The sequence below is a fragment of the Pan paniscus genome, chromosome 16 (assembly GCF_029289425.2).
Source record: "Pan paniscus chromosome 16, NHGRI_mPanPan1-v2.0_pri, whole genome shotgun sequence".
Taxonomy (NCBI): Eukaryota; Metazoa; Chordata; class Mammalia; order Primates; family Hominidae; genus Pan; species Pan paniscus.
The window spans coordinates 34,193,326-34,221,320 of NC_073265.2; the positions used below are offsets into that span (position 1 = coordinate 34,193,326).

General features: G+C 37.9%; 1 protein-coding gene, 2 non-coding genes and 1 pseudogene across 3 annotated transcripts; 3 read left to right on the forward strand and 1 right to left on the reverse strand.

Annotated features, from left to right (window-relative positions):
- Positions 1-27,988, forward strand: TERB2 (telomere repeat binding bouquet formation protein 2). Its single transcript, XM_008961932.5, has 7 exons — positions 1-4,403; positions 4,517-4,598; positions 5,973-6,112; positions 9,136-9,197; positions 13,449-13,534; positions 21,136-21,224; positions 25,785-27,988. Exons 1-7 carry the CDS (start codon positions 4,340-4,342, stop codon positions 25,922-25,924), a joined length of 663 nt encoding a protein of 220 aa, XP_008960180.2. The 5' UTR covers positions 1-4,339; the 3' UTR covers positions 25,925-27,988.
- LOC112437391 (U6 spliceosomal RNA) lies at positions 10,449-10,552 on the forward strand. Its single transcript, XR_003026010.4, has one exon. It is a non-coding gene; the product is annotated as a U6 spliceosomal RNA (small nuclear RNA).
- Positions 17,833-18,647, reverse strand: LOC117976129 (5-azacytidine-induced protein 2-like; annotated as a pseudogene).
- LOC112437396 (U6 spliceosomal RNA) lies at positions 20,827-20,930 on the forward strand. Its single transcript, XR_003026015.1, has one exon. It is a non-coding gene; the product is annotated as a U6 spliceosomal RNA (small nuclear RNA).
- Positions 27,989-27,995: the final 7 nt, after the last annotated feature.

Genomic DNA, 27,995 nt, shown 5'->3' on the forward strand with positions numbered 1-27,995 from the left:
TGGGCAGGGTGGCTCACGCCTGTAATCCCAGTACTTTGGGAGGCCAAGGTGGGTGGATCATAAGGTCAGGAGTTCATGACCAGCCTGGCCAACATGGTGATACCCCATCTCTACTAAAAATACAAAAATTAGCCAGGGTGGTGGCATATGCGTGTTGTCCCAGCTACTTGGGAGGCTGAAGCAGGAGAACTGCTTGAACCAGGGGGTTGGAGGTTGCAGTGAGCTGAGATCGTTCCACTGCACTCCAGCCTGGGCAACAGAGTGAGACTGTGTCTCCAAAGAAAGTATATTTTCTAAGGGTGTAATGTTTGTATTTATTCTTAAGATTTTTCTTATTGATTTTATGATGTTTAGGTCTTCTATATCCTTAGTTATTTTGTCCACTTGATGTGTGTTGTATTGAGAGTAGTGTTTTAAAGTTCCCAATGATGAGAGCCTTCCTAACTACTCATTAGTGCCTCTCTGGTTTCTATTTATGCAGAACGTGATTTTTGTGCGCAGACATTCATAAGTATTGTATCTTTATCGTGAATTGGGTTTTAGCATTAAAAGCTTGCTTTCTTTGTCATGCTTAATGTTTTGTGGCCTGAATACTACTTACATAAGGATTGCTATACCTTGTTTTTTTAATGTTTTCATTTGCCTAGTATGCCTTTGTGCATATTTTTTTTTTGAGACAGAGTCTTGCACTTGTCACCCAAGCTGGAGTGCAATGGCATGATCTCAGGTCACTGAAACCTCTGCCTTGTTTAAGCGATTCTCCTGCCTCAGCCTCCTGAGTAGCTGGAATTACAGGTGCCTGCCACTACACCTAGCTAATTTTTTTATTTTTAGTAGAAACAGGGTTTCACCATGTTGGCCAGGCTGGTCTTGAACTGCTGACCTCAGGTGATTTGCCCACTTCACCTTCCCAAAGTGCTAGGATTACAGGCATGAGCCACTGCGCCCGGCCTTGTGTGTAAATTTTTATCCTTTCTTAATCACTTTGGTTTTGGTGTGTCTCTTATATTCTGCAAATATTTGGGTTGTGTTTTGTGATTCAAAGTGATGTCTTGTTTTGGTAGTTAAGCCATTCATATGGATAACTATGACTTTTGATAGATTTGGCCTCAACTGTGTCACAATGTTTTATAACTATTTTTATTATAATTGCTGTGTTTCCTTTTCTACAAGTCCTGTATTAATTGCTTCTGTATTTTAAAAAATTTAACTTATTCTACTTTCTTCTTTCCCTCTCTCTTCTCCTCCCATTTTTAGTTTCATTATTTTTAACTTACACAATATATAAGATTTCCATATTAGTAACTCACCCTTGTCCTATTTTCATTTTAGCCTTAGAGCTACAATATGTGTAAATACTCACACCCATCATTTTAATGAGGATTTCTCAGTAATATTTGTTTGGATGAAACTCATCCTGTAGTTTCTTCAAGAAAGGCTTGTAGGTAAATGATTTTATATGTTCTTATATCTTTAACACTTTCTTATGTAGTCCTGGTACTACACAAGGTTAGTTGGCTGGATATAAAGCCCTCTGTATATTATAGAGTATTTTGAATTTGCTACCCACCTTATGATTGTTTTGCTTTGTATGTTGTTCTTGAAAGGTCTGATAGGCCAGGCGTGGTGGCTCACACCTATAATCCCAGCACTTTGGGAGGCCAAGGCAGGCAGATCACCTGAGGTCAGGAGTATTCATAAATTATTTAAATCAGTCTAAGAGTATTCATAAATTATTTAAATCAGTCTAAGAAATTTTCAAGTTCATGTAACTTACGTAAATCCTTAATAAACAAATAAAAACTCAGATCCAATATACTCTGACTAATTCAAATCTCCCCAAATAAAATAACTATGGCTCAGAATAAAATTCTAAGCTGACACTTCAAATAGAATAAAATTTATTCAAATAAGCATTTGTGGATATGAAAAGCCCCTGGAGTCACATATCTAAAAAATAAGAACAAAAATGGGCAAAAACATAAGGAAATGAAAATATAGTTAATTAAAGCTGGAAGATAAATGAAAGAAAGACAAAGTTATCTCCTAAAGAAAAAGGGAACCACAAGGTCACAAAAGAGAATAGACTCAAATGAAAATATAATGACTAGCATTGAAGAAAGGTAGAAAAACACCTGGAGAATGAAAATGACATAAGGAAAAAAGAGGTCACAGAAAAGTGGTAGAAATCAAAGTTAAGCAAAGGCACTATTCACAAAGTTGGAGTGCCAGGAAAAAAGTAATAAAACAATGGAATAAACTAATGAGATAATATTTAAAAGTATGTTGCAAGAAATTTTTGCTGAAATAAACTTGAGTCAACTGAGTATTTGGGAAAATTCTCCTGAAACAGTAAACTTTAAGTCATAAGCTAGTAAAATCATTAGGCTTTATAGATTTTGAAGCAAACAATATTGACAAGAATGCACATCAAAACTTGTTATGGCTAAAAACAAATATATCAATGTAACTATGCATGTATTAGGATAAAAAAGGTGAAGAATAATTTACAATTGTGAAGGGCACATGAAGTAAAATGGGACATTTAAAGATAAACTCTTCCTGGTCTTCAAGAGAAAAGATCACACAAAACACCTTCCTTTTTTTTTTGAGATGGAGTCTTGCTCTGTTGCCCAGGCTGTAGTAGTGCAGTGGCACGATCTCGGCTCACTGAAACCTCCACCTCCTGGATCAAGTGATTCTCCTGCCTCAGCCTCCCAAGAAGCTGGGACCACAGGCGCGTGCCACCACACTCAGCTAATTTTTATATTTTTAGTAGAGACAGGGTTTCACCATGTTGGCCAGGCTGGTCTCGAACTCCAGAAATCAATAACAACTAGATAACTAGAAAATCATATGTACTTGGAGATTTAAAAACATTTCACATAATCCACGAGTCACAATACTCATATGGGAAATCTGAAAATACTTTGAATTGAATAATAATAAAAAATGACCTCTTAAAAACATGTGACACACATTTCAAAGGAAATTTATAGCTTTATATGCACATATTAGAAAAATAAAGGATCAAAAACAATTATCTAGTTCAAGAAATTAGAAAAAGAACAGCCTTTTTTTTTTTTTGAGATGGAGTGTTGCCCTGTCACTCAGGCTGGAGTGCAGTGGCGTGATCCCAACTCACTGCAACATCTGCCTCCTGGGCTCAAGCGATTCTCCTGTCTCAGCTTCCCTAGTAGCTGAGATTACAGGCATGCGCCACCACACCCGGATATTTTTTGTATTTTTAGTAGAGATGGGGTTTCACCATGCTGGCCAGGCTGGTCTCGAACTCCTGACCTCAAGTGATCCCCCCACCTAGGCCTCCGAAAGTGCTGGGATTACAGGCATGAGCCACTGCGCCCAGCCTAAGAACAGCAATTTTAAAGAAAGAAAAGTGGAAGGAAATTATAAAGAGCTAAAATTAATGATATAGAAAAGAAATACATGAAGAGAATATCAATAAAACCAGAAGTATGTTCTTTGAAAAGGCTAAAAAATGGACGAAGTTCTAATCAGACTAGGAAATGAAAAAAGGGAAGGCACAAATAACCAGTATCAGAAATGAAAAAAAGATTGTCAGAGACGTGACTAAAGTAGGAGGAAAAATTTAAAAACAAGGACAAAAAACTGAAAACAAGAACCATGACTAGAGATCCCACAGATATTAAAAAAGTAAAAGACTTTATGGACAACTTTATATAAACAATTTTTTAATGTTTAAAAGAACACAACACCAGAAAAATATAACTACTTATCACAACTGATGTAAGAGGTGGGAAACTGTAAAAGGAAAACAATTTTGAGGAAAACAGAAATTTGAACACTGGTGCTATTTGACTATATTAAAGAACTATCTTTTAAGTGCGAGAATGGTGTCGTGGTTGTGTGTATGTTTTTTAAGCCCTCACTTTTCAGGGATTCAAAGTGAAACATTTATAGATGAAATGATGAAATGAATTTTGCTTCAAAAATAATACTTGATACTGCAGAATCTGCCCTATGCCTGTAAACATAAAGCATGGTAACTTTACTAATATTTAGGGTTTAAAACTCCCCACCTCAAAATTTAAAACAAAATCAACCAACCAAACAAAAAACCCTCACCAACTCGAGTTGCCGCCCTCCTCTTATCAGGGGAAGGCTGAGAGGCCCCTAAGTGATCCCGAGAACCAGTCAGCTCAGTCTGGTAGCGACTGTCCCTCATCTGAGGGCCTCAGGCCTTTCCCGGCCATTCCTCTTGAGAACCAATCATCGAGCTTGGCTTTGGACCTGGAACCAATCAGGGATCTCAGCTCTGCGGCCCCCTCTCTCACATCTCCGCAGGCTTGGCGACGCCATGTTTCAAGGGCAGCGCGGTTGGTTTTGCGGCAGCGTTAGCCAGGATCTGAGGCAATTCTGGGGTAGGAAGCTGAGTGGAAGCAGCGGGTTAGGTGGTAAGGGGAGCATCCTGCTCTCTCTGATGCTTTGGGTCCAGGGTGCTTGATAGGTTCACCCTGTGCTCTTACCTCCACAGTGGCTGAAGGGGGAACGATCAGTGACCCGCGAGCCGCCGACTTCTTGTTCAGCTGTGATGCCTCGCACCCAGACACGCTGAGGTACTGAGGGCGACCTGGCAGTGCCTCTTATGTTAGGATGAGCCGGGAGTTAGGGATGGAAGTTGCAGTCCACTAATAAATACTGATGAGGCTGGGCGCGGTGGCGGACACCTACAATCCCAGCTACTGGGAAGACTGAAGCAGGAGAATCGCTTGAACTCGGGAGGCGGAGGTTGCAGTGAGCCAAGATCGCACCACTGCACTCCAGCCTGGGTGACAGAGCAAGATTCCATCTCAAAAAAATAAATAAATAAAATAATAAAATAAAATAAAATAAAAAAATATTGACGATAGGGTGAGACTGGAAACGGGCAAGTTTTCAGTCCTAGATTTGAGGGAAAGAAATAGACAACCTCCTTTCCTTTCTGCTGCAGTGTCACAGGCTTCTCCCTGGTCCTCGGGCCTCTTCCTGAATTCCAAGTGTGTGTTTCCAGCTGCCTCTTCTACACCCACATGTAGCGCCTTGAAGGCCCCTCATACTCAATGTCTAAATCAAATCTTGTCATTTCCCCTCATACCTGCGCCAGGGCCTGTGTTCTCCAAAACTTTGAATAACAACCCTACGCCATGAATCAGTCAGTGGCCGAATACCATGAATTAGATCCCTGTAATTGTTCTTCATCCTCACTGACACTAACTTAGTAGCACCTTAATTCCGTTTTCGCCGGAACTATCAGAGTAACTTCCTAAGCCGTTACTGTGCCTCGAATCTGTTCCCTGAGATCCTCCTTCGCATGGCTGTCAGATTTCGTTTACAAACCAGACATCAGATCAGGGCCCTACCACCCTCATTTCCCCACTCCCGCCCCCACCCCCCCGCTGCTGATTTCCTACAGATTTAGATCGTGGCTGTGCCTGCCTTGTTTATTTCCCAGTTTTTCTCATGCCTTCCGTAGCCCAGTCAACCCGAACTGCCATTATTGTTCACGCATGCCTTTTTCTTGTAATGCTCTTCTTATCTCCACCTATAGAAAAGATGTTGCTTTCTATATGTGAAGCTTTCTCTGATTGCATGCACACTCCTCACCTCAGGATTAATTGATCCCTCTTTATAGCAATGACCATGGATAAGCCCCATAGGCTGCTAGCTCAATCCACTGTTGATGCCCAGTGAACACGACCGTTTTAGATCAAGTTTCCTAATTCATATGATGATTAACCAACCCTGTAAAGCTCTGAGATGTGCTAGATATAGGCCCCCAGAAAGTAGTATCTTATGCCATATGTTTTTCCTTCCTTGCCAGAAAAGGACAGCATACATGTATGCTTCAATGTAATCGTCTCCCTACTTCCAGTTATTTATTTATTCTTTTGAAAGGTTAAATACATTCTTGTTTCTTTCATAACCTAAAATATTTCCTTTCTTTCTCCTAGAATATATCAGAGTCTTGATTACATAGAAGATAATGCTACAGTTTTTCATGCCTACTATCTCTCTGCAGTAGCTAATGCCGAAATAAAAAACTCGGTGGCTTTGGGTCATTTCATTCTTCCTCCTGCGTGCCTGCAAAAAGGTTAGCAAAGATCATTCAGCCAATCCCTGTCAGACAGCCAAATCTGGCTAATCTCTGTTAAACAGCCAAATTCAACTGTACTTATTTTGTTCTCAATCACATATTTTTGAATTTTGTATCTATTTAACATAAGTGGAAAAAGCATGGACTTTGGATCAGATTGCCTTGGGTGTATATCCTGACTTTGTTTATGTATTGTTTATTCATACATTCATTGAGCTCTTCCTGTGTGCCAGGTTTCAACCTGGGTAGGTGCTGGGGATTCCGTGGAGAATAAAACAGATGCAGATCTTGCCTTCACAGGCTACAATCTAATGCTTACTAGTTTTGTGATCATTTAGCAAGTTACTTTCTTAAGTTGTTTTGAGGATAAAATGAGATAATAGGCCGGGTGCGGTAGGGCGTGCCTGTAATCCCAGCACTTTGGGAAACTGAGGCGGGCGGATCACTTGAGCCCAGGAGTTCAAGACTAGACTGGGCAACAGGGTAACATGGTGAGACCCTGTCTCTATTTATTTTAATAATTTCAAATTATTTCTAAAAATAAGATAATGTATTAAGGTGTCTGATGTGAGCATTTAATAAATGTGTTCTTTGCTACTTTTGAATCTCTTCATTATTTTTCTAATTTTTTCTTCTGATATTTAAAGATTGGTTATGATAATAAACCCATGTATCTGTATTTTTTAAAATACATTTGAAAGCACTTTCACATCAATTTTTTCAGCAGCCCTAGGAAATAGGATGGGGAAGCAAATAAACTGCTTCTGAGATTGGTTCTTTTAGTTTTCCCTGCTTGGAACACCCTTTCTTATACCGTTCTTCTACCCAAATCCTGCCTATTTTTTCTGGGCTAACTTTATTATTATTATTATTTTGAGATGGAGTCTTACTCTGTCGTCCAGGCTGGAGTGCAATGGTGTGATCTCAGCTCACTGCAACCTCCACCTCCTGGGTTCAAGCGATTCTCCTGCCTCAGCCTCCTAAGTAGCTGGGACTACAGGCACCCACCACCACACCTGGCTAATTTTTATATTTTTAATAGACATGGGGTTTCACCAAGTTGGCCAGGCTGGTCTTGAATTCCTGACCTCAAGTGATCCACCCGCCTCAGCCCCCCAAAGTGCTGGGAATACAGGCATGAGCCACTGCGCCTGGCCTGGGCTAACTTTAACTACCCCATGGGTAGGTTTCTTATTATTACTCAATTCTTGATATGTAGGTGGCAAGCATATCAATTCTTGATATGTAGCTTGCCTACATATCAAGATACGTGTTATCATACATATCGTAGATACGTGTTCATCTCCAGAAAGACAGATCGAAGCTGAGTACATATTCCCAGTGAGGAGAGTATTAAAAAGAAAAGAAAACAAACAACTTAAAAATTATTTCTATAAAAGAGCCATTAGAAACCCCAGAGATTTGGTTCCTTCCATAGTCAATGTCCTGGTCAAACCTACTTATAAGTAATAACACTAAATTGTTCTAAGTAGTTACATAAATCAATTAATGACTGGATGGGGGAATTGTTTTAAAAACTACTTGTGCCAATCAGTGAATACCCACCTTCAAGGAACTTATATTGTAGAATGGCTGTGATTTAATTTATCACTCCTATTTACTTATATGATTTTAAATTATCACTCCTATTCTGTCTTTGAGTTTAGCATCTTATGTTAACATGTATTTAAATTTTCAAAAATCTGTTTTAAATGAAAACATGCTTCTTTTAAAAAATTAAAAGTATACCTTTTTAATCTGCCTATTGTCTAGTAGAAGTGTGAGGTGCAAATGTGAGCCACATATGAATTTTACATTTTCTAGTAGCCACATTACTAAGAATAAAAAATAACTGGGTGAGGTGGCATGCACCTGTAATCCCAGCTACTCTAGAGGCTGAGATGGGAGGATCCCTTGAACCCAGGAATTTGAGGCTGCAGTGCACCATGATCACCCCTGTGAATAGCCACTGCATTCCAGCCTGGGCAACATAGTGAGACCCCCTTCTCTAAAAAAATTAACTACATAATTAAGTGAGTAGAATTAATTTTAGAAATATATTTTATTTAACCTAATACATCTAAAATATTATTTCAATATATAATCTATAAAAATTGAGATACCCTACATTCTGTTTTTGATACTAAATCTTCAAAATCCTGTATTTATTTTATACTTCCAGCACCTCTCAATTTGGATTAACTACACATTTCCAGTGCTCAGTACCTACATGTAGCTAGTGGCTGCCATACTGGACAGCAAAAGTCTAGAGTAATATTACCTTTTTTGTCCTTTTGACTACTGTGAAAACTTTTGAGATCATTGAGTTTGGATGATGACATTGTCCTTTGACATACTGACCATTGTAGAATTCCTGTACTACCATGTTTACTAGACATATTGTTAATGCATCCTTCATTTATATCTATATCTATATATGTGTATCTGTATCAATATCTATAGCTATATAGACATTAGATATACATCTAATATATATCTAATGCATTATATAGATACATATGCATTATTATATAGAGAGATATATATCTATAAATGCAGAGGTATATCTATACATACATATATACATATACATCTAATGTATATCTAATGATACAGATACAGATATTGATGTATATTTAATATATGTGTAGATACAAATATAGATATAAAAGAAGAGTGGATGAACATACCTCAATGATATATATATATATATACACACACACATCTAATGTATATAGAGATACAAATATAGATATAGATATATTCTAGCAGGAAAAGTCTACAACAATGATTAGCAAAGTGTATTAGAATCATCTGGAGAGTTTGTTAGAAATGCAAATTCCAGAGCTCCTCCTCAATGATCTGATTCAATAGGAATCTGCATTTTAACAAGTGTGTTATGTGATTTTGTTGCAAATAGAATAACACTGGCCTAGAAATTTCAGACTTTAAGCAAAATTCAGAAGATTCTTAAAAAAAAAAAAACCAAAACAGTATTGGATTTGTTTTTCTCACCACAGAAATAAGAAGAAAAATTGGTAGTTTTATTTGGGAACAAGACCAACATTTTCTGATAGAAAAGGTAAGAGTAAATTAAGGTACTTGATTAGCATCTACAGCTTCAACATTTTCTGAAAGCAAGGTTATCTTTAAAATGTTTACTTGTGACATGTTAGCATCAATGAGTCAGATTAAGAGATTTATTTATTTATTTTGAGACGGAGTCTCACTCTGTCTCCCAGGCTGGAGTGTAGCAACGCGATCTCAGCTCACTGCAATCTTTGCCTTCTGGGTTCAAGCGATTCTCCTGCCTCAGCCTCCCAAGTAGCTGGGATTATGGGCGTGTGCCACCACGCCCGGCTAATTTTTGTATTTTTAGTAGAGATGGGGTTTCACCATGTTGGCCAGGCTGTTCTCGAACTCTGGCCCTCAAGTGATCCGCCCACCTTGACCTCCCAAAGTGCTGGGATTACAGGCGTGAGCCACTGTGCCCAGCACAGATTAAGAAATTTAAAGGGCATGCTGTTATTGAATATTACTTGGTTCGACATTGTTTTATAGTAGTACATTAGTAAAATTGAGGTTATTTTGTATAAATAAAATTATTCCCATAAGAAACTTGAAAATTTGCTTCTGTTATAATAAGAAGAGAATAATAGGTGCATAGTATTTACCAGTTCTTTTTTTTTTTTTGGAGACAGAGTCTCCCTCTGTCGCCTAGACTGGAGTGCAGTGGTGCGATCTCGGCTCACTGCAAGCTCCGCCTCCCGGGTTCACGCCATTCTCCTGCCTCAGCCTCCAGAGTAGCTGGGACCACAGGCGCCAGCCACCACGCCCGGCTTTTTTTTTTTTTTTTTTTTTTTTTGTATTTTTAGTAGAGACAGGGTTTCACCGTGTTAGCCAGGATGGTCTCAATCTCCTGACCTCGTGATCCGCCCGCCTCGGCCTCCCAAAGTGCTGGGATTACAGGCGTGAGCCACCGCGCCCTGCCATTTACCAGTTCTTGACTGCCAGTGTAGACTCTGATTGGTGAATTCCTATGATGTACTGTTTGTTCAATGTTTTGAATAACACCCCTCAATAAATGTGTACAAGAGTCTGTCTGAACCTATTCTGGTTCGGGGGCTGCCTGATTAACCAAAACAAGAAGAAAAAAAGTGTGTAATACTGGAAAAATAGCTGTTTTGTAGCTTTTGCCATCCTGCCTCAGATTTACTTATGCTTTTGACTTAACTTCAAAATCTTTAAGTAATAGCCAAATTTGGGAACAATTGAGCATTAAAACTAATAATGACAATAATGGATTATAATATGTTAGGTAAAAAGAATCCATGTGCTTGCTTCGGCAGCACACATAGTAAAATTGGAACAATACAGAGATTAGCATGGCCCCTGCATGAGGATGACACGCAAATTCGTGAAGCATTCCATACATGTATATGATACTCCAAAAGCAGACATAAAGAAAAAAGGAAGGACAGAAGGAAGAAAGGAAAGAAGGAAGAAAATAAGGAAGATAAAGGTGGGATAAGGAAAATTTTCCTTTACAAAAATAGCAGCTAGTAAATATAGAAAGAAAGATAAAACAGAAAAATCACCATTTTTATAACCCTCAATTTAATAATTGATTTAGATAAGGTCATTAATGGATTCTAAACCTATGATCTCAAATTATCACCCACAGATTGATTATTAGTTACAAAGTTAAACAGTGTACCTTTACAATGGAGCGATCTGGCAGGCACCATTTAACTAACTTAGCAAACAGCATCACCAATATTGGAGCAACCTTTCATTATGTTCAGTCAGATATGGTATAATAAATACACAATATTATCTGTGTAGTATTCTTGTTCAAAACATTTAACCCGAATTTAATTATGAGTTAACATTCAGACAAATCCAGAATATGGACCATACCACAAGACAATTAACTGACCTGGACTCTAACATCAGTTAATGTCATAAAATACAAAAAAAGCAATAGGAGCATAGTAGATGAAGAGACATAAAAAAGAGGTATAAAAGACATTTGGAGAGCAATTGGGAAAATTTAACAATGAACTGTATAATGGGTGATACTGTATTACATTTTATTTTCTTAAGTGTGATAGTGGTGTTGTAAAGATAAAACAATGTATATTTTTAGAAAACACATGCCAGGTATTAGAGAGTGGAAATGTCATATCTGCAAATGTTTTCAAGTGGTTCCACAAAAATAAAAAGAGAGAGGAGGCACTCAAGGTGTCGGAAATGTTAACACTTTGTGAATCTAGGTGAAAGGTATATGGTATTTATTATACTATTCTTTTTTTTTTTTTTTTTTTTTGAGACAGAGCCTCGTTCTGTCGCCAGGGTGGAGTGAAGTGGCGGGATCTCAGCTTACTGCGACCACCACCTCCTGGGTTGGAGCGATTCTCGTGCCTCAGCCTCCCGAGTAGCTGGGATTACAGGCACCCGCCACCACACCCAGCTACTTTTTGTATTTTTAGTAGAGACGGGGTTTCACCATGTTGGCCAGGATGGTCTCAATCTCCTGACCTTGTGATCCACCCGCCTTGGCCTCCCAAAGTGCTGGGATTACAGGCGTGAGCCACTGCGCCTGGTCTATTGTACTATTCTTTAACTTTTTGGTAAGTTTGAAATTTTTCACAATAAAGAGTTAGGGAGAAAATCTTTCATTTTTATTTTTTATTTTTTTAAACTTCAAACCCACAGCCATATCATATAGAAAACCTTTACATTATGTCCAAAATCAGGCTATCAACTTACATATTTTATATTTCTGTCATTAATTTGTTTTTTCTTCCCAAGGCATCATCATCTGAAAATAATAGTTCTTTCAGTTTTTTTGTCTAGGAGGTAATAGTATGTTGTACTAAGGACTGAAATATCTAATCCTTGACTTTTCACAGTGTTTGCAGGAACGTGAGCAGTAATGCAATGGTTATTATTTGGTCGTAATTATTGACTCTAGCAGAACTTTAGAGTTTAAAGATCATTAATTTCATCATTTAGCTTTATACATGAGAAAACTAAGGTAAAGAAAATATAATGACCCATTTTAGTACACATTGGCAAAGTGGAGCCAAATTTTCTCAGCTCTAACCCAATCCAATGTTTTTTCTACTAAAAAATTACTAAAACATGCTTGTATGGACGTTGACTCTAGAAGTTATATTATTACATGATAAAAGAGTTTGTCAATTCTTTCAAAATATTGGTTGATATGAGTATTAGCCAATTATAATAATGTAACCATAGCATATATACGTGGAAGGTATTCATTGAATAGCAATAACTAGGATAAATCTGGGGAGCATTACTATTGTTTGGAGTGGATTTAAGTTTTTATTTAAATATAGAAACTTCTTAATGGTGGCTGGGCGCAGTGGGTCGCGCCTGTAATCCTGGCATTTTGGGAGGCTGGGGCGGGCCGATTGCCTGAGCTTGGGAGTTCGAAACCAGCCTGGGCAACATGGCAAAACCCCGTCTCTACTAAAAATACAAGAAATTAGCCAGATGTGGTGGCTGGCGCCTGTAATCTCAACTACTCGAGAGGCTGAGGCAGGAGAATTGCTTGAACTTGGGAGGCGGAGGTTGCAGTGAGCCGAGATTTTGCCACTGTACTCCAGCCTGGGTGACAGAGCAAGACTCTGTCTCAAAAAAAAAAAAAAAAAAAAAAAAGAAAAGGAGAAAAAAAGAAACTTCTTACTGGTATATAAAATAAATAGATTATATGATAGGTACCAGTATCTAAGCTGCTTTCACAGAATATTTAGAAAAAGCTTAACATACGTTTAGTTATTTTATATCTTTACGTATATGTCTTTACGTATATAGTGAAGCAAATACTTCACTGTCCTTTTGAAGGAGAAATATAATTTGTTCAGCTTACTTTATATTTTTGATTTGTAGCTCACAGGAATCCTTAAGTCAAGGATTTTAAGAAAGTTTAAATCAGTAGCAAGATTTTTTGTTTCCTTATTTTTGTGACTAAAAAGTAATATAACCACATTAGAGGAAATTTCAATAGTTGAAAGGAGAATAAAATCAGTCAAAGTTTTACTTATCTGACATAACCACAGCTGGTATATTTAAAATTCTGGTCTTCTTTATGTGTCTCCAAAAATATATAGTATAATTATATGTGTGTGTGGAAAAAATTTTGTAAATTTTCTTCACTCAGCTAGATTGAGTGGCTTAAATGTGTAAATATTTTTATGGCTTTTGAGATATATATTTCCAGTTTATTTTTCCTTTTTAAAAACATTACTGATTGGATCACTGGTATGACGATTTTTTAAAATGTGATTTACTTTTCTATCCACAGCATGATGAAGTAACACCAAATGAAATAAAGACCCTTAGGGAAAACAGTGAACTAGCAACAGAGCACAAAAAAGAATTATCCAAAAGGTACTGAATTCAGAAACTTCATTAATATTCAATTCAATGTAGAAATCTGTGAGCACTGATTGTGTGCTTATCTCATTTAATTTTCAGTTTTCCTATGAGATAGATAGCATTATAATCATTCCCATTAAACAAAAAAAAAGAGATCTATGATTAGAAAGATAAGCAATTTCCCCAAAGTCATATAAACTTTATTAAGTACGGGAGAAGCAGGATTTGCACTGAGTCAGAACCCATTATTTAAATGGTAGTCATTGAATACTATACCAGGTATTTACTATGTAGAATTCTATACTATCTCATAGTATAGCACACTATACTGTCTCTGCAGAAAGAAGACAAGGATTTTATGTATGTTATGATAGCAGTTAATAAATTATTTAAAAATTATAGGTATCTGTGTGTGAAAACCCCATCATCATGCTTATGAACTACAAAAGAATCTTAAAATATATTTTTTACTTGGAAGGAAATACACTACATATTAGCAGTAATTTTATTAGGATGAAAAGTGGTGAGTGATTTCCCATCTTCTTTCCAAATTGCTTGTAATATATTACGTTGGTTTAAGAAATTAAATGTGGGCATTGTGGCACATGCTTGTAATCTCAGCACTTAGGGAGGCTGAAGCCGGATGACCGCTTGAGCCCAGGAATTTGAGACCAGTCTGGGCAGCATAGGGATACCCCATCTCTATAAAAAATTTAAAATACTAGCTGGGCATAGTGGCACATACCTATAGTCCTAGCTATTTGGAGGCTGAGGTGGGAGGACCGCTTGAGCCCAGGAGGTTGAGACCGCAGTGAGCTGTGATCACGCCACTGCACTCTAGCCTGGGTGACAGAACAATACTCTGTCTCAAAGAAAAACAAGAAATTAACTTAAAAAGACAAACAAACATGGCCTTGCCATTGTATTAGGACCAGTTTATAAGAGGCCTTCTCATTGCAGGCTTGTACATGATCTAGTCCTAGTTCCATATTTTCCAATTCAGTTGGTTTTCAAATATTCATAGGGAACATTGGTTCTTCAGAAGTCTGTTTTATCCCTCCAGACCTGTGGCCGGAGTCAATCTAAAAGTGGAGGCAGGGGAATCCCCACAATGGAGTGCCCCAAACTGTCCCAAGTTGGGGCCAGTTGGGATTCTAAAGAAAGAACCACTAGCTAGAGTAATCAGTCTAAAGCATTTATTGAGGGAACTTGTACAGTATTGCACCAATTCTTGCAATGGACAAGATATAAGGGGTGTTCTACCTAGGTATATCCACAGTGAGGGGGTCTGGGTATGGAGTTTATATGAGGGTTTAAGGAATCTGGCTCAGGGCTGAGGCCAGTTTCTTTCAGTGTTTTGAGCAGCAACCTAGGTACCTTTATCAGTGCCTGGAAATGTTTAAGGTCCTGGTTTGAGTTCAAGCCTGATGGGAAAACCCTGCACTGGGCTGTCTCACAGAGCAGTCAAAGCCTTCTGTGATTTTTGGTCAGGACACAGAAAGAAAGCCAGGAGTGGAATCGGGGGAGGGGAGGATGGGACTGGGGTACCCTACAGTCTGGTATTTAGCTGCTGTAATATAAATGATCAAATAGTAGTTATCTTTCTTCAAAATAAAAAGTAATGATGTAATTTATATAATTTTTTCAAGTTTTTCTCCCATAAGGGCTAATTTCCTTAATATACAAAGAGGTATTAGAAATCTGGGAAAAATATGTCCAATCCAAAAACAACAGAAATGGAAAAAGGATATGAATAAACCCTAGGTAGGTGTCTACTTAGAGCTTTTTCTTTGTGGAAACACCAGAGGGTGCAGTGTGAACATAGATAAAATATACCCTCAATTTACCTGCTGAAGCATTTGTTAGCATAGTACTAGGGAGGTTGATTTTTTTTACATCATACAAACTTGATGTATGAAAAATCAGGCAGTACAGAATTAGTATAAAATCCTAATTTCTCCCAAATCCTCTCCAAGTAATAACCTTTCCTGTAATAACTTTTATTTTGTTTTTAATTGAGACAGAATCTTACTCTGTTGCCCGGGCTGGAGTGCAGTGGCGTGATCTCGGCTCACTGCAACATCTGCCTCCTGGGTTCAAGCAATTCTTGTGCCTTGGCCTCCCAAGCAGCTGGGACTACAGGCACATGCCATCCCACCACATCAGCTAATTGTTTGTATTTTTAGTAGAGACGGGGTTTGGCCATGTTGCCCAGGCTGATCTCAAATTCCTGGCCTCAAGTGATCCACCTGCTTCAGCCTCCCAAAGTGCTGGGATTGCAGGCATAAACCACCCGTGCCTGGCCGAAAAATCTTATTTGATATTATGATGTGTAATGGCAGCATATGGCATTTCATTTTGTTTAACCTTTTTTTTTTTTTTTGAGACAAAAGCTCACTCTCACCCCCAGGGCTGGAGTGCAGTGACGTGATTTCAGTTCACTGCAGCCTCAACCTCCCAGGCTGAAGTGAGAGATCCTCCCTCCTCAGCCTCCCAGAATGCCGCTAGGATTACAGGCATGAGCCACCACACCTGGCCTAGAATTTGTTACTTTTATGACACTTCCATGAACATCTTTTTAAAAATAAATCTTGCTCTACTTTTTTGATAGTTTTCTTCATGTAAATTATCGGATGTGGAAATTATGGTATAAAGAGGAGTTTTTTTTCTATCTTAAACACCTTATTTATTTACTTAATTTGTGTGTGTGAGAGAGAGAGAGAGACAGGATCTTGCTGTGTCACCCAAGCTGCAGTGAGGTAGCATGATCATATCTCACTGCAACCTGGAACTCCCAGGAGTTCAGGCAATCCTCCCACCTCAGCCTCCTGAGTAGCTAGGACCGCAGATGTGTGCCACCACGCCTGGCTAATTAAAAAAATTAATTAGACAGGGTCTCGCTCTGTCACCCAGGCTGGAGTACAGTGGCACAATCTTGGCTCACTATATTCTCTGCAACCTCCACCTCCTGAGTTCAAGCGACTTTCGTGCCTCAGCCTCCTGAGTAGCTGGGACTACAGCTGTGTACCACCACGCCTAGCCAATTTTTTTTGGTACTTTTAATAGAAACTTGTTTTTGCCATGTTGGCCAGGCTGGTCTCAAACTCCTGGCCTCAAGCAATCCACCCTCCTAGGCCTCCCAAAGTGCTAGGATTACAGGTGTGCCCCAATTCACCCAGCCTAATTAAATTTTTTTTGTCAAGATGGCATCTCACTATGTTGCTGAGGCTGGTCTTGAACTTCTGGGCCCAAGGTATTTATTAATTAGTATAGTAGCCGGCCAGGCATGGTGGCTCACACCTGTAATCCCAGCACTTTGGAAGGCTGAGCCATGAGGATAGCTTGAGGCCAGGAGTTCAAGACCAGTCTGAGCAACATAGACAGAGCCAGTCACTACAAAAGATAAAAAAAAAAAAATTAACTGGGTGTAGTGGTGTACTCCTGTAGTCCTAGCTACTTGGGAGGCTGGGGCAGGAGGATTGCTTAAGCCCAGGAGTTGAGGTTTGCAGTGAGCTATCTATGGTCATTCCACTGTGCTTCAACCAAGGTGAAAGAGTGAGGCCATGTATCAAAAAAAAAAAATTAGTAGCATATATCTGTTTCTTAGAATATGGAGCTGGAGGGTATTCTTTCATACTGGAAATAAACTACATAATATCATATAGTATGTTCAAACGCATATACTAAAGAACTCTACAAAATTTTAATCAAAATCTACGTTTAGTTTGTTAAGTAATTTCTTGAGAGAACCACTGAGAGACAGTGTCCTTGTGATCAAATGATGAGTCTCTTCAGAGTTAAGTCTTATAAAGGAAATTTTTATTATGTTGATCCAAGTAATGCAGTAGTGGCACATTGGTTAGAAGGCAAAATTTTACTTTAATTTCCCTAAATGCTGTCTCACTTGAGTCAGGAGGGATTGGGAATACTCAAAATGATCTTCCAGAGAATTTCTGCCGTAAGAGTGTGTGCCCTCATTAGGAATGGCTCTCTCATTATCTGTCCATGATTGGAGGACTGCTTTCTCTGATAAAACCTTTATATCTCCTGGTAAAGGGGAAGATGTAGTATAAAAAAGAACTTTGCCATTTGGTGAGAGAAGGGGATGTCTTGTGTATGTTGCAGTAAAATTCATCATGCGCAGTTTTGTGCTGTCTTTCCAAGGGTCTTCAATGCATCCTACCGAGGTGCAGGCTTTCTTGATTGCAGTTGGGGTTTCCAGTTTTCTTAATAGTTCAGCTAGCACTTGAGTCACCAGATATAAATTAGACATTTATCTCTTCAGTTGCCAGTATACATTCTGTGTATTATCACTTGAAGTTCTTACTCTTCAGAGATCTCTGCTCTTCAAGATTGTCTTCCTCATACAGATAGGTTTGTCTGGTTTTTGAGTAGTTCTATTTTGAGATCATTACCTTCTTTCCTCATCAACCCTTGTTCCAAACCGTGGATCTTCAGGTCACAGCTTAACTTTTCCACCTCCCAGTTTGATGAAGGTGGATTGAAATTCCTCATCACCAGCTGAGTTTCGACCTCTGTCCTTAGCTAGAGTTCTCCTTCTTTAGATTGCATCTGTTTATTCAATACTTTTAAAGATTCAGAGTTGTGTTTACTCATTTTATCCAATTTGCTCTTTAAATCATCTCTCAATGCAAATCTTTCAATATACAGAATAGGCCTTATTTACTTGTTGGTATTCCACAAAACTTGTTTCTTCATCTAATTGAGCTCCTATAAGCTTTTCTTCCAAAAATCTAATTCTTTTCTTTAACATAAGATTTCTCTTTCTCTGAATCCTTAAGTCCTTTTTTGATGTCTTCATATGGGCAAATTGGGAAGCAACAGAAGCATCTCCTCAATATGTTGAAACTGGAGTTGCTGGGGTTTTCTCATAATTTAGCATACAGGTATCACCTTTTATCAGTGCATCCAAGAGAGCCTGAAACCAGGCTACTTAGGGCCGCCATGGAGTTTCCATTCCCTAATGTTTAGAAACAGCCAAAAACAGATTGGGTTGCCAGGGATCACCACGGGTTCAGATTTCCCTGAAGATACCTCCACTTAACCAGCGAAAGCAGCCACTCTGAGTTATTGAAATGAGGATATTGGTCTTATATCTACCCATTTGGAATTCCTTAAGATTCTAAGGATATTTTAATCAATTCTCTCTTGGCTCTTCAGGGTGCATAGTCATATAATTTGTTAATAATGAAAGTATTCCAGCTGGGTGCGGTGGCTCACTCCTGTAATCCCAGCACTTTGGGAGGCCCAGGTAGGCGGATCACGAGGTCAGGAGATCGAGACCATCCTGGCAAACACAGTTAAACCCCGTGTCTACTAAAAATACAGAAAATTAGCCAGTTGTGGTGGTGGGTGCCTGTAGTCCCAGCTACTTGGGAGGCTGAGGCAGGAAAATGGCCTGAACCTGGGAGGCCTGAGCTTGTAGTAAGCCGAGACCGTGCCACTGCACTCCAGCCTGGGTGACAGAGCAAGACTCTGTCCTCCGAAAAAAAAAATAGTAAAATAAAATAATGAAAGTATTCCTTCTTTCACAATATCTCTTCCTTTTCATCCCCCCCCTTTTTTCCCTTTATCTCTTATTGTTTGGCCAGAATTAAATAGTGGGTGGTCCCTGACTTTTCTGGGAACACAATTTTGCTTTATTTGTAGGACCTCATCCTGATGAGTAGAGTTTCTTTTGGGAGAGTTTAAATGAAATAGAAGGTTTTTTTGTTTTTTTTTTTTTTTTTTTTTGAGACAGAGTTTCGCTCTTGTTGCCCAGGCTGGAGTGCAATGGCGCGATCTCGGCTCACTGCAACCTCTGCCTCCCAGGTTCAAGTGATTCTCCTGCTTCAGCCTCCTGAGTAGCTGGGATTACAGGCATGTGCCACCACGCCTGGCTATTTTTTTGTATTTTTATTAGAGACAGGGTTTCACCATGTTGGCCAGGCCGGTTGTGAACTCCTGACCTCAGGTGATCCACCCGCCTCAGCCTCCCGAAGTGCTGGGATTACAGGCGTGAACTACTGCACCAGGCCTTAAAAATGGAAAATAAAGCCTTTGCTATTACTCAGTGTACTTCTAGATTTTTAGGAAAATAATAAATTTAAGGATGACTCCAATTTTTAATTATTGAGGTTTTTATTTTTATACAATTATATTGTTAGTTATATGTGGTCTAAGTATAGTAAACATTGTCATTTTTGAATAGTGACTGTTCAAAACGACATGAATGAAAATAGGATCTTTTAGTTGAGATCCTTTTAGCTTTTTTTTTTTTTTTGAGACAGAGTCTGGCTCTGTCACCTAGGCTGGAGTTCAGTGGCGCCATCTCAGCTCACTGCAACCTCCACCTCCCAGGTTCAAGCAATTCTCTTGCCTCAGCCTCCCGAATAGCTGGGATTACAGCTGCCTGCCACCACACCTGGCTAATTTTTGTATTTTTAGTAGAGACAGTGTTTCACCATGTTGGCCAGGGTGGTCTCAAACTCCTGACCTTAAGTGATCCACCCACCTCTGTCTCCCAAAATGCTGGGATTATAGGCGTGAACCACTGTTCCTGGCCACCTTTTAGCTTTTAAAAATAAGAATATAATTTTTTTTAGATTTTACAATTGTATAATTAGAACATCAATTGTTTTTTTTTTGAGGTGGAGTCTCGCTCTGTTGCCCAAGCTGGAGTGCAGTGGTACGACCTTGGCTCACTGCAACCTCTGCCTCCTGGGTTCAAGCAATTCTCCTGCCTCAACCTTCCGAGTAGCTGGGATTACAGGTGCGTGCCACCACACCCAGCTGATTTGTATTTTTAGTAGAGATGGGCTTTCATCATGTTAGCCAGGCTGGTCTCAAACTCCTGACCTCAGGTGATCCACCTGCCTCGGCCTCCCAAAGTGCTGGATTTACAGGTGTGAGACACTGCGCCTCGCCTAGACATCAGTTTTTATTTGTTATAGTAAACTATGGAAATACTAGTTAATAGAGGCCCAATTATTTGAATACTAACAAAAATGTTGTGATCATTTAAAATAGAATCTACTATGCTTTTCTTTTGGCAGATTTAATATTGTATATGTATATGTGTATTTTGTCTAAATATATAGTATTGCATTATTGTACTTTCAGGGATATTGAGAAAAAGACCCAGGACTCTATAGACTCAAATACTTGTTTTGTGAAGTGGCTAAGAACACTAGAATATCTATATGGGTCTTTATATTACTTAAAAGCACAAAAGAAGTTCATAATTAACATTTTCACCCATTAAGACTGAAGTCTGATCAAAGAGCAATTAAATTACTATATATGTGCTCACTTTGACAGCACATATACCAAAACTGGAACTATTCAGAGGTTAGCATGGCCCCTGCGCAAGGATGACATGCAAATTTGTGAAGCATTCTATATATTTTTAAAAAATCACTATATATATTGCCTGGAATAAGTTCTCACTTGTAAAACAAATCCAAATATATACATATGTGGTGTAATATACTATAGTAAATGTAAATATGTATTATAAATATTTATTTATAAATATACTTTAATATAAATGTAATACATATAGACATATAAATGCTATGTATGTGTGACTTTCTGTATGCTTTATTTTACAGCCCAGAAAAGCATTTTATAAGAACTCCAGTTGTAGAAAAGCAGATGTACTTCCCTCTACAGAATTACCCAGTTAACAACATGGTAACAGGTAGTTTAAAATAAAATTTAGACTAAACTCAGGTAGGAAAGAAACAAGAGAATATTGTGTTGAATAAAGCTGTTGTACTTCAGATACGTAGAGAGTAGAGCCTTCTCTAGTAAGCCTGGTAATGGAGGACACATCACTTAAATATTGAATAAATTACCTGCAGAATTGACCCAGGAATATGCTTTTAAATTTTCTGTGCTAAAACAATGGTATCAAGGTAGGGTGACCACATGTCCCTATTTACATGAGACAGTCCCAGTTTATGCTGTTGTTCTGGCATTAGTTTTTAATTCTCAAGTGTCCCAGTTTGGAAGATAAATTATATGAACAGCTCCAATCAGAGTTTCTTTTGAGAATCTGATGAAACATAGGCCCCTTTCCTTAGCATACACACATAGAAACATAACACACACACTGCCATTCCATTCAATATCAAATATATAAATATTTTAAAAACCAAACAAAAACATAACACACAAACTTTACATATAATTTTAAAAGGCTCACAGATGCCCAGAAGCCTATACATGGATTACGCAGATGTCCATGGACTCCTTATCTGGGTTTCCTATCCTAGTGCTGTACATAAAGAGAAGACAACTAACCACGGCTGACATTGAGAGGGTAGAACCAAGGGAACCAACTGAAAAGTGGCCATTGGGATTTCAATTGTGTTGAATGAGATGGATATTTAGATACTTTGATCTGAGTAGTATTCAGTGGAGTCATTGATAACAATTTTAAAAATAGAGATTTTTTTAAAAATTGCTTTTAAAAGAGCAATTTTTAAAGTATGGGTTTTTGAAAGCTTATTTAAAAAATAATTTGTATATTTATCATTTTCTCTTTATTTAGCAATGTTAAAACTACCTCTTGCAGCTAGTCCACAGTTTCCTAGATCCTAGATGTCTTGCCATATTACTATCCCTGTTCATTTGGACTTACCAAACACTTATTAATATATTTAAGAGAGAAATGATAAATATTAAAATCAGCCATACATAAGGACATATACCTACATTTGGACATGTAACAGTGCTGCTTTTTGTATTATTGCTGGATAAAGAAACAGTCTGATTGTTCAAAAAGACATAACAGTGTAACACAAAAACAAATTTTAAAAAACTATTAAAAAATTAGTCAGAATTTTAAAAGTATAATTTCAACCTGTGGTAATACTCTGTTGTGAATTTTATTGGTAGAACTAAAGTAAAAATTTTTAATCTTTTTATTTGCTCAATTGAATAAATTTCCTTTTTTGTATTTCTGCATTAAATAATAGCAATTTCTTGGAAGAAATCTTCATTTTTAGAGATAATGTATTTGTTTTTAATTTTGATGTGAAATGACAAGTACTTCTCTTTTTTTATCATGCACATCTGCTTGCACAGGAAGGAATAACTTCTTGTTGGAAGAAATCAGCTTGTGTTAATTAAACATTTAGTGACTAAGAGTTCTAATTTAGGCTGTGGTATCAATTTTTGTGACTAAAACTTCACTATCTCTTCTTTGGAATGGGTTGGGTTCAACACATTGACTATTAAATTTCTGAAAATAGAATTAATTGTGGTCTTTAGTTATAGAAAATACAAGTTGGGGCAATAGCCTAGAACAGCGTTTCTCAGTTTTGGCGCTACTGGCATTTTAGGCCAGATAATTCTTTGTTTGGGCGAGGGTAGGTGAGTGTCAGTCCTGTGCATTATAGCATATTTACCTTGGCCTCTGCCCACTAGATACCAATAGCATCACCCATCTCTCCCCCAGTTGTGACAACCAAAAATGTCCCTAGACATTGCCAAATATCCCCTAAATCATCAAAAGAGTTTTTGTTTTGTTTTCAGCTTTTGACTGGAATTAAATTTTCTCAAACTAATATCACTTATTATCACCCATGATAAGAAGTTCTGATTGACAGTTACATATGTGATTAATAAGAGTAAGAAAGCAATTACTAATAATTGTAAATACTTTGCTGGCAACAATTTTCAAATCAAAAGGTTCTGATAATTAAAAGTTTGGAAATCTATAGTAGATGCTGTATTAGTTATTTATTGATGTAAATCAAAGTGCTCTGAAACTTAGCAGCTTAAAACAATGAACATTTATTTATTTATTTATTATAGAGATGAGGTCTCACTGTGTTGCCCAGGCTGGTCTCGAACTCCTGGGCTCAAGCAATCCTCCTGCCTTGGCCTCCCAAAGTGCTGGGATTCCAGGTACGAGCCACCGCACCTGACCCAGTGAACATTTATTATTTCAGTTTCTAAGGTCAGAAATCCAGGAGTATCCTAGCTGGATACTTCTGTCTCACAGCTTTTTGTAAGGTTGCAGTCAAGTTGTCAGCTGGAGTGCAGTCATTCCAAGGCACAACTGGGACTGGAAAATCCACTTCAAACCTCATTCAAGTGGTTACTGGCAGGTGTTGGGTCCTTGCTGGATTTTGGCCAAAGGCTTCAACTCTTCACCAAATGGGCCTCTCCATAAGGACCATCCACAGCATGGTAGGTAGTTTGCTTCCCTCAGAGTGAAAAATCCAAGAATAAGAAAGAGCATGCCCAAGAAAAAAAGCCATAGTCTTTTTTACATCCGACTCTCAGAAGTGACATTGCATCACTTCTGTCATATGCCAATGGTTATACAGATCAAACCAAGTACAAAATCATAGTGGACTGTGAATATCAGGAGGTGGGGATCAGTTGGGGCCACTGGGTGGCTGGCTATCACAGATGCATGTGGGATTGTCCACCAGGAGTGCCTTTCTTAGGAATTCCCTTCTCCCTCCCAATTTATCTGGATAACACAGGAACAGACATTTTTTAAAACATGAGCTTGCTCCCCACCCTCAACATTTGCTTTGAGAGTGAATGCCTGATTTGAACCGGGCTAATTGCAGATCTTCTTCTGGATTTTTAGATGTGGAACATAGCAAATCAAGTCATTCTCATTTAGGTGATCAAAACTCTAAGACGTAAAACTTAGGAGCTGTCATTGGCCGTATTTTCTACCATGAAAAGAAAGCCAACTTGCCTCCAAAAAGGAAAATGAGGCTAATACATAGAGAAAAACTTGAGACCAAGGCTGCAGTGAGGTGTGATAGTGCCATTGCACTCCAGCATGGGCAACAAAATAAGACCCTGTCAAAACACACACACACACACACACACACACACACACACACACACACACACACACCAGAAAAAAAAACCCTAAAAACTTCAGACTGGTGAGAGCAATCATAGCTGGTTCTAATTAACTCTGAGTCCCAGCAATATGCCTGCCTTCCTCACAGCTCGGATGATATGGCAATGTCCTTCCAGTAAACTCCCCTTTTGTTTAAGTTAGTTTAAATTAGGTTTCTGTCCATTTCAGCCTAAAGTCCTTAACTATTCAAAAATGCTACAATAATCTATTTCTGATGCCATAAATGTCCTATCCTTCTTATACTTACAGGAATATTTTTTACTAATGTAGTAATTTTTAAATTCCTATCCTCACACATCTTCAGAGGTTTCACACAGTGTATATGTGCAATTAACTAAACACTAATAGTGATATTTTTCTGCACTAGTTTATTTTACACAGATACATAGCCATTAGGCAAAGATTATGAACTCATAGAGTATAGTAATAGTGCTTCAAGAGCTCCTAAAGTAAATGACCATGATTAAAATATCTTTAAAGATTAGTCAATTTTATGTGCTTGGATTGATAGTTAATTTATTAACTCTGAATTTATTATTTTTATTAAAAATGATTAAACAATATGCATGGATATCCTGTTGATCTTGATGGTATGGTGTTCTAAATTCAGTCATCCTTGAGCTCTACCAGAATTTTTTTCACACAATATTTATTTTTAAATTAGATTTCAATTTTAGTAAAAGCCACAAACACTTGTGTTACACATAAAATGTAATCATTTAAATAGTAAGCAATTGATATCAAGTTAATATTGCTTAGTCATAGAGTCCTTAAGCTGTCTCCATTCTAGGCAGTGTTTTTTTTATATGACTCATATCTGTTTTGGATAACTAATTGACATCAAAATTACTCTCACCCATTATCTTTGTTGACTGAGCAATAACATCGATTTTTCATTAATTTTTTTTGTTAAAAGAATCCTATTCCAGTGTTAGCAGTGCAGGAAAGTGTTGCCTGCTGGAACAGGGAAGATGAACTGTTTGCACTGTTAGTAGCTAGTTGGATGGATAGTTCTAAGTGATTACCGTCTAAGCTAGATACACTTCCCAGTTATTTTGATCTAAGTTCTTTTATGTCCTAGCCCTAACCTAGACATCACAATCTCAATAGTCAAAGCGGCTTTAATCCACCTTTTAATCTTTTAAAAGGTGGCAGAAAGTTGTGGGAGGGGAAGAGGAGGTGTTCCCGGATAATTATAAGGTTTCATGGAGAATCTTCTCACTGGTATTATTTCTTCTTCTTACTTCTTTTCTAAAAACATTCTTTAGAAGTCTTAACTCTAATAAATCAAAGACACTGAAAAGCGAATAGTATGAGCGGGTTTGAAGTATATATCTTTTTTTAAATTTTATTTTGTAGGTTATATATCAATTGATGCCATGAAGAAATTCCTTGGGGAGCTACATGACTTCATTCCTGGAACCTCAGGATATTTGGCATATCATGTTCAAAATGAAATTAATATGTCTGCTATAAAAAACAAATTGAAGAGGAAATAGTAAATTAAATTGTAAATACCTTGGCATTTATTTTCTATAAAATATTATACAGATGTGCATAGCATAAAATGCTCCCTTTTGGTACTGGGGGATAGTGAAATGGGAAATAATTTTTCTGTTTCTCAAAGTATATCTTTAGGAAATACAGAATCATTTTGGTTCTGTGTTTTGACATTTTTTCCCCTAGCTTTTAACAACATGTTCAAATATTCTCAATGCGCAGTTGTTAATGAGTAATTGCCATTAAAATATATTTCATAAGAAGTCTCAATCTCAAACTCTCCATCTCTCAATCCTCCTCTTCCTCCTCTTTCTCTCTTTCTCTTTCTTGCTTTCTCTTTTCTCTCTCTCTTTTCTCCTCCCCTTCTCTCTGTCTTTCTGTCTTCCAAATGTTCTTTTGGCTTTAACATTCTATTAATTATATTTTTTTCTAGATTGAATACTGTGAATGCTAAGTTTTATTAATCTGGTCATCTTATTTTGATTTTAAAAATTAGGATGCTAGTTGAATTCTGAATTACTGTTTCTGGTTTGAAACATGGAGAAAAACATTTTAATAATTCATATTTCATGTTGGATGGTTTCTGATAATAAATATCTCAAAAGTGACTCAACATAAACAAACTATGAGTGTTATGTCTTGTTAGATGAACCTGCAAGTCACCTTAGAATCACAGTTCTAGAAAGGAACTTAAAGAACGAGTCCAGTTCACTTATTGTTTTTAATGAGGAAATAAGGACCTTGAGAAGATGTCTTACTTAGGGGGACTAACTGGGGGCCAAAACAGAATTGGAACACAACCCTGTTGATTTTCTAGGCAAGTGCTTCCCCACTCTCCCAAATAGCATATGCTGTAGCTTCTGTGCCAGGTACAATACAACTGCAGATCCGCAAAGCAGACCCAGAAACAAGCCAACATGCTTGTCTTTTAAATAAGCTGAAATAGTGAGGGAGAAGAAAAGGAAAAATCAGTTAGGCAGACCACTAAGGCTAGTCCTCTGAGAAAGAGCCTGAAAAAATCACAGCTACAGGCATAAATAGAGCAGCCCGGGGAAAAACCAAATGGCAGCTGCACTGATAAGAAGGCAAGGCCCAGCATAGAGCCTTTGTTCTTTGTGTGATTAGCAGGCTCTCAGGAAAAAAATTCCTCCCCTTTTCAGGCATTTACATGGTGGGCTCCGTGGGAACTTGCACAGGGAGGTGAGGGGCTTGCCTAAAACAGACCCACAGTTACACAAACAAGAGAAGCTGCACTTTGTGTTTACCCAAGACATACACAGATAAGGAGAGTTACATACACAGCTTCATAGATAAGGGAAGTTACACAAACAGCTACAGAGTTGAGGGGAGTTTCACATAAAAGCTTTTGGATTCAACTGTAAAAACAGCAGCCCACTCGGGTCCCTTCTCCACTGTGGAGAGCTTTCTTTCTTTTGCTTATAAAAGTTTTGCTCCAACCTCACCCTTGTGTCCAGGCTCCTTAATTTTCTTGGTTGTGAAACAATGAGCTCAGATAACACCTCAGACTACAAGACCATCGACCCTAGACAGTTTCATTAGTATTGAGTTGTAGTGATTTCAAGAAGGCAGTTTGTTATCTTTATTCATATGGCCATGTTATATAGAGTCTGATTGGTTTATTACATTTTTGTGACTTATAAATGACAGTGTTATTTGTGAAGCTATCATCTTAGAACTGTACTTCTTCCAAGCAAGTGAATACCAGCTGTAGAATTATCTGAAGAAAATTCACACTTTTTTTTAGTGCTTGGACCATTTGGGTATATGTGGGCCCTGGCCCTGGCCCTTCTCCCCTGACTCAAATTTCATAAGACAAAATTTTAACACTACTTTTGGCATCAGCATTTGAGAATTATATTTTTCCATATGATAACTTTTCCTTATTTATATTCACATCTGTGGTTAAGCCCTTCAGATCTTGTAAATTACACAAAAAACAGAAAAAACAAAAACCTTAAATGTTAATTATCTTTCCCTGAAACACATTTCTCCTGAATACTTTATCATAGTTACATACCATTGATTGTTTCTTGTATAGAAACCAAGCCT

Bases quoted from the DNA above. Each gene is read 5' to 3' on its own strand.
- TERB2 (XM_008961932.5), top strand. From the start codon at position 4,340: ATGTTTCAAGGGCAGCGCGGTTGGTTTTGCGGCAGCGTTAGCCAGGAT. The intron at 4,599-5,972 runs GTACTGAGGGCG...TCTTTCTCCTAG, and splicing joins TCGCACCCAGACACGCTGAG to AATATATCAGAGTCTTGATT. The intron at 9,198-13,448 runs GTAAGAGTAAAT...TTCTATCCACAG, and splicing joins AACATTTTCTGATAGAAAAG to CATGATGAAGTAACACCAAA.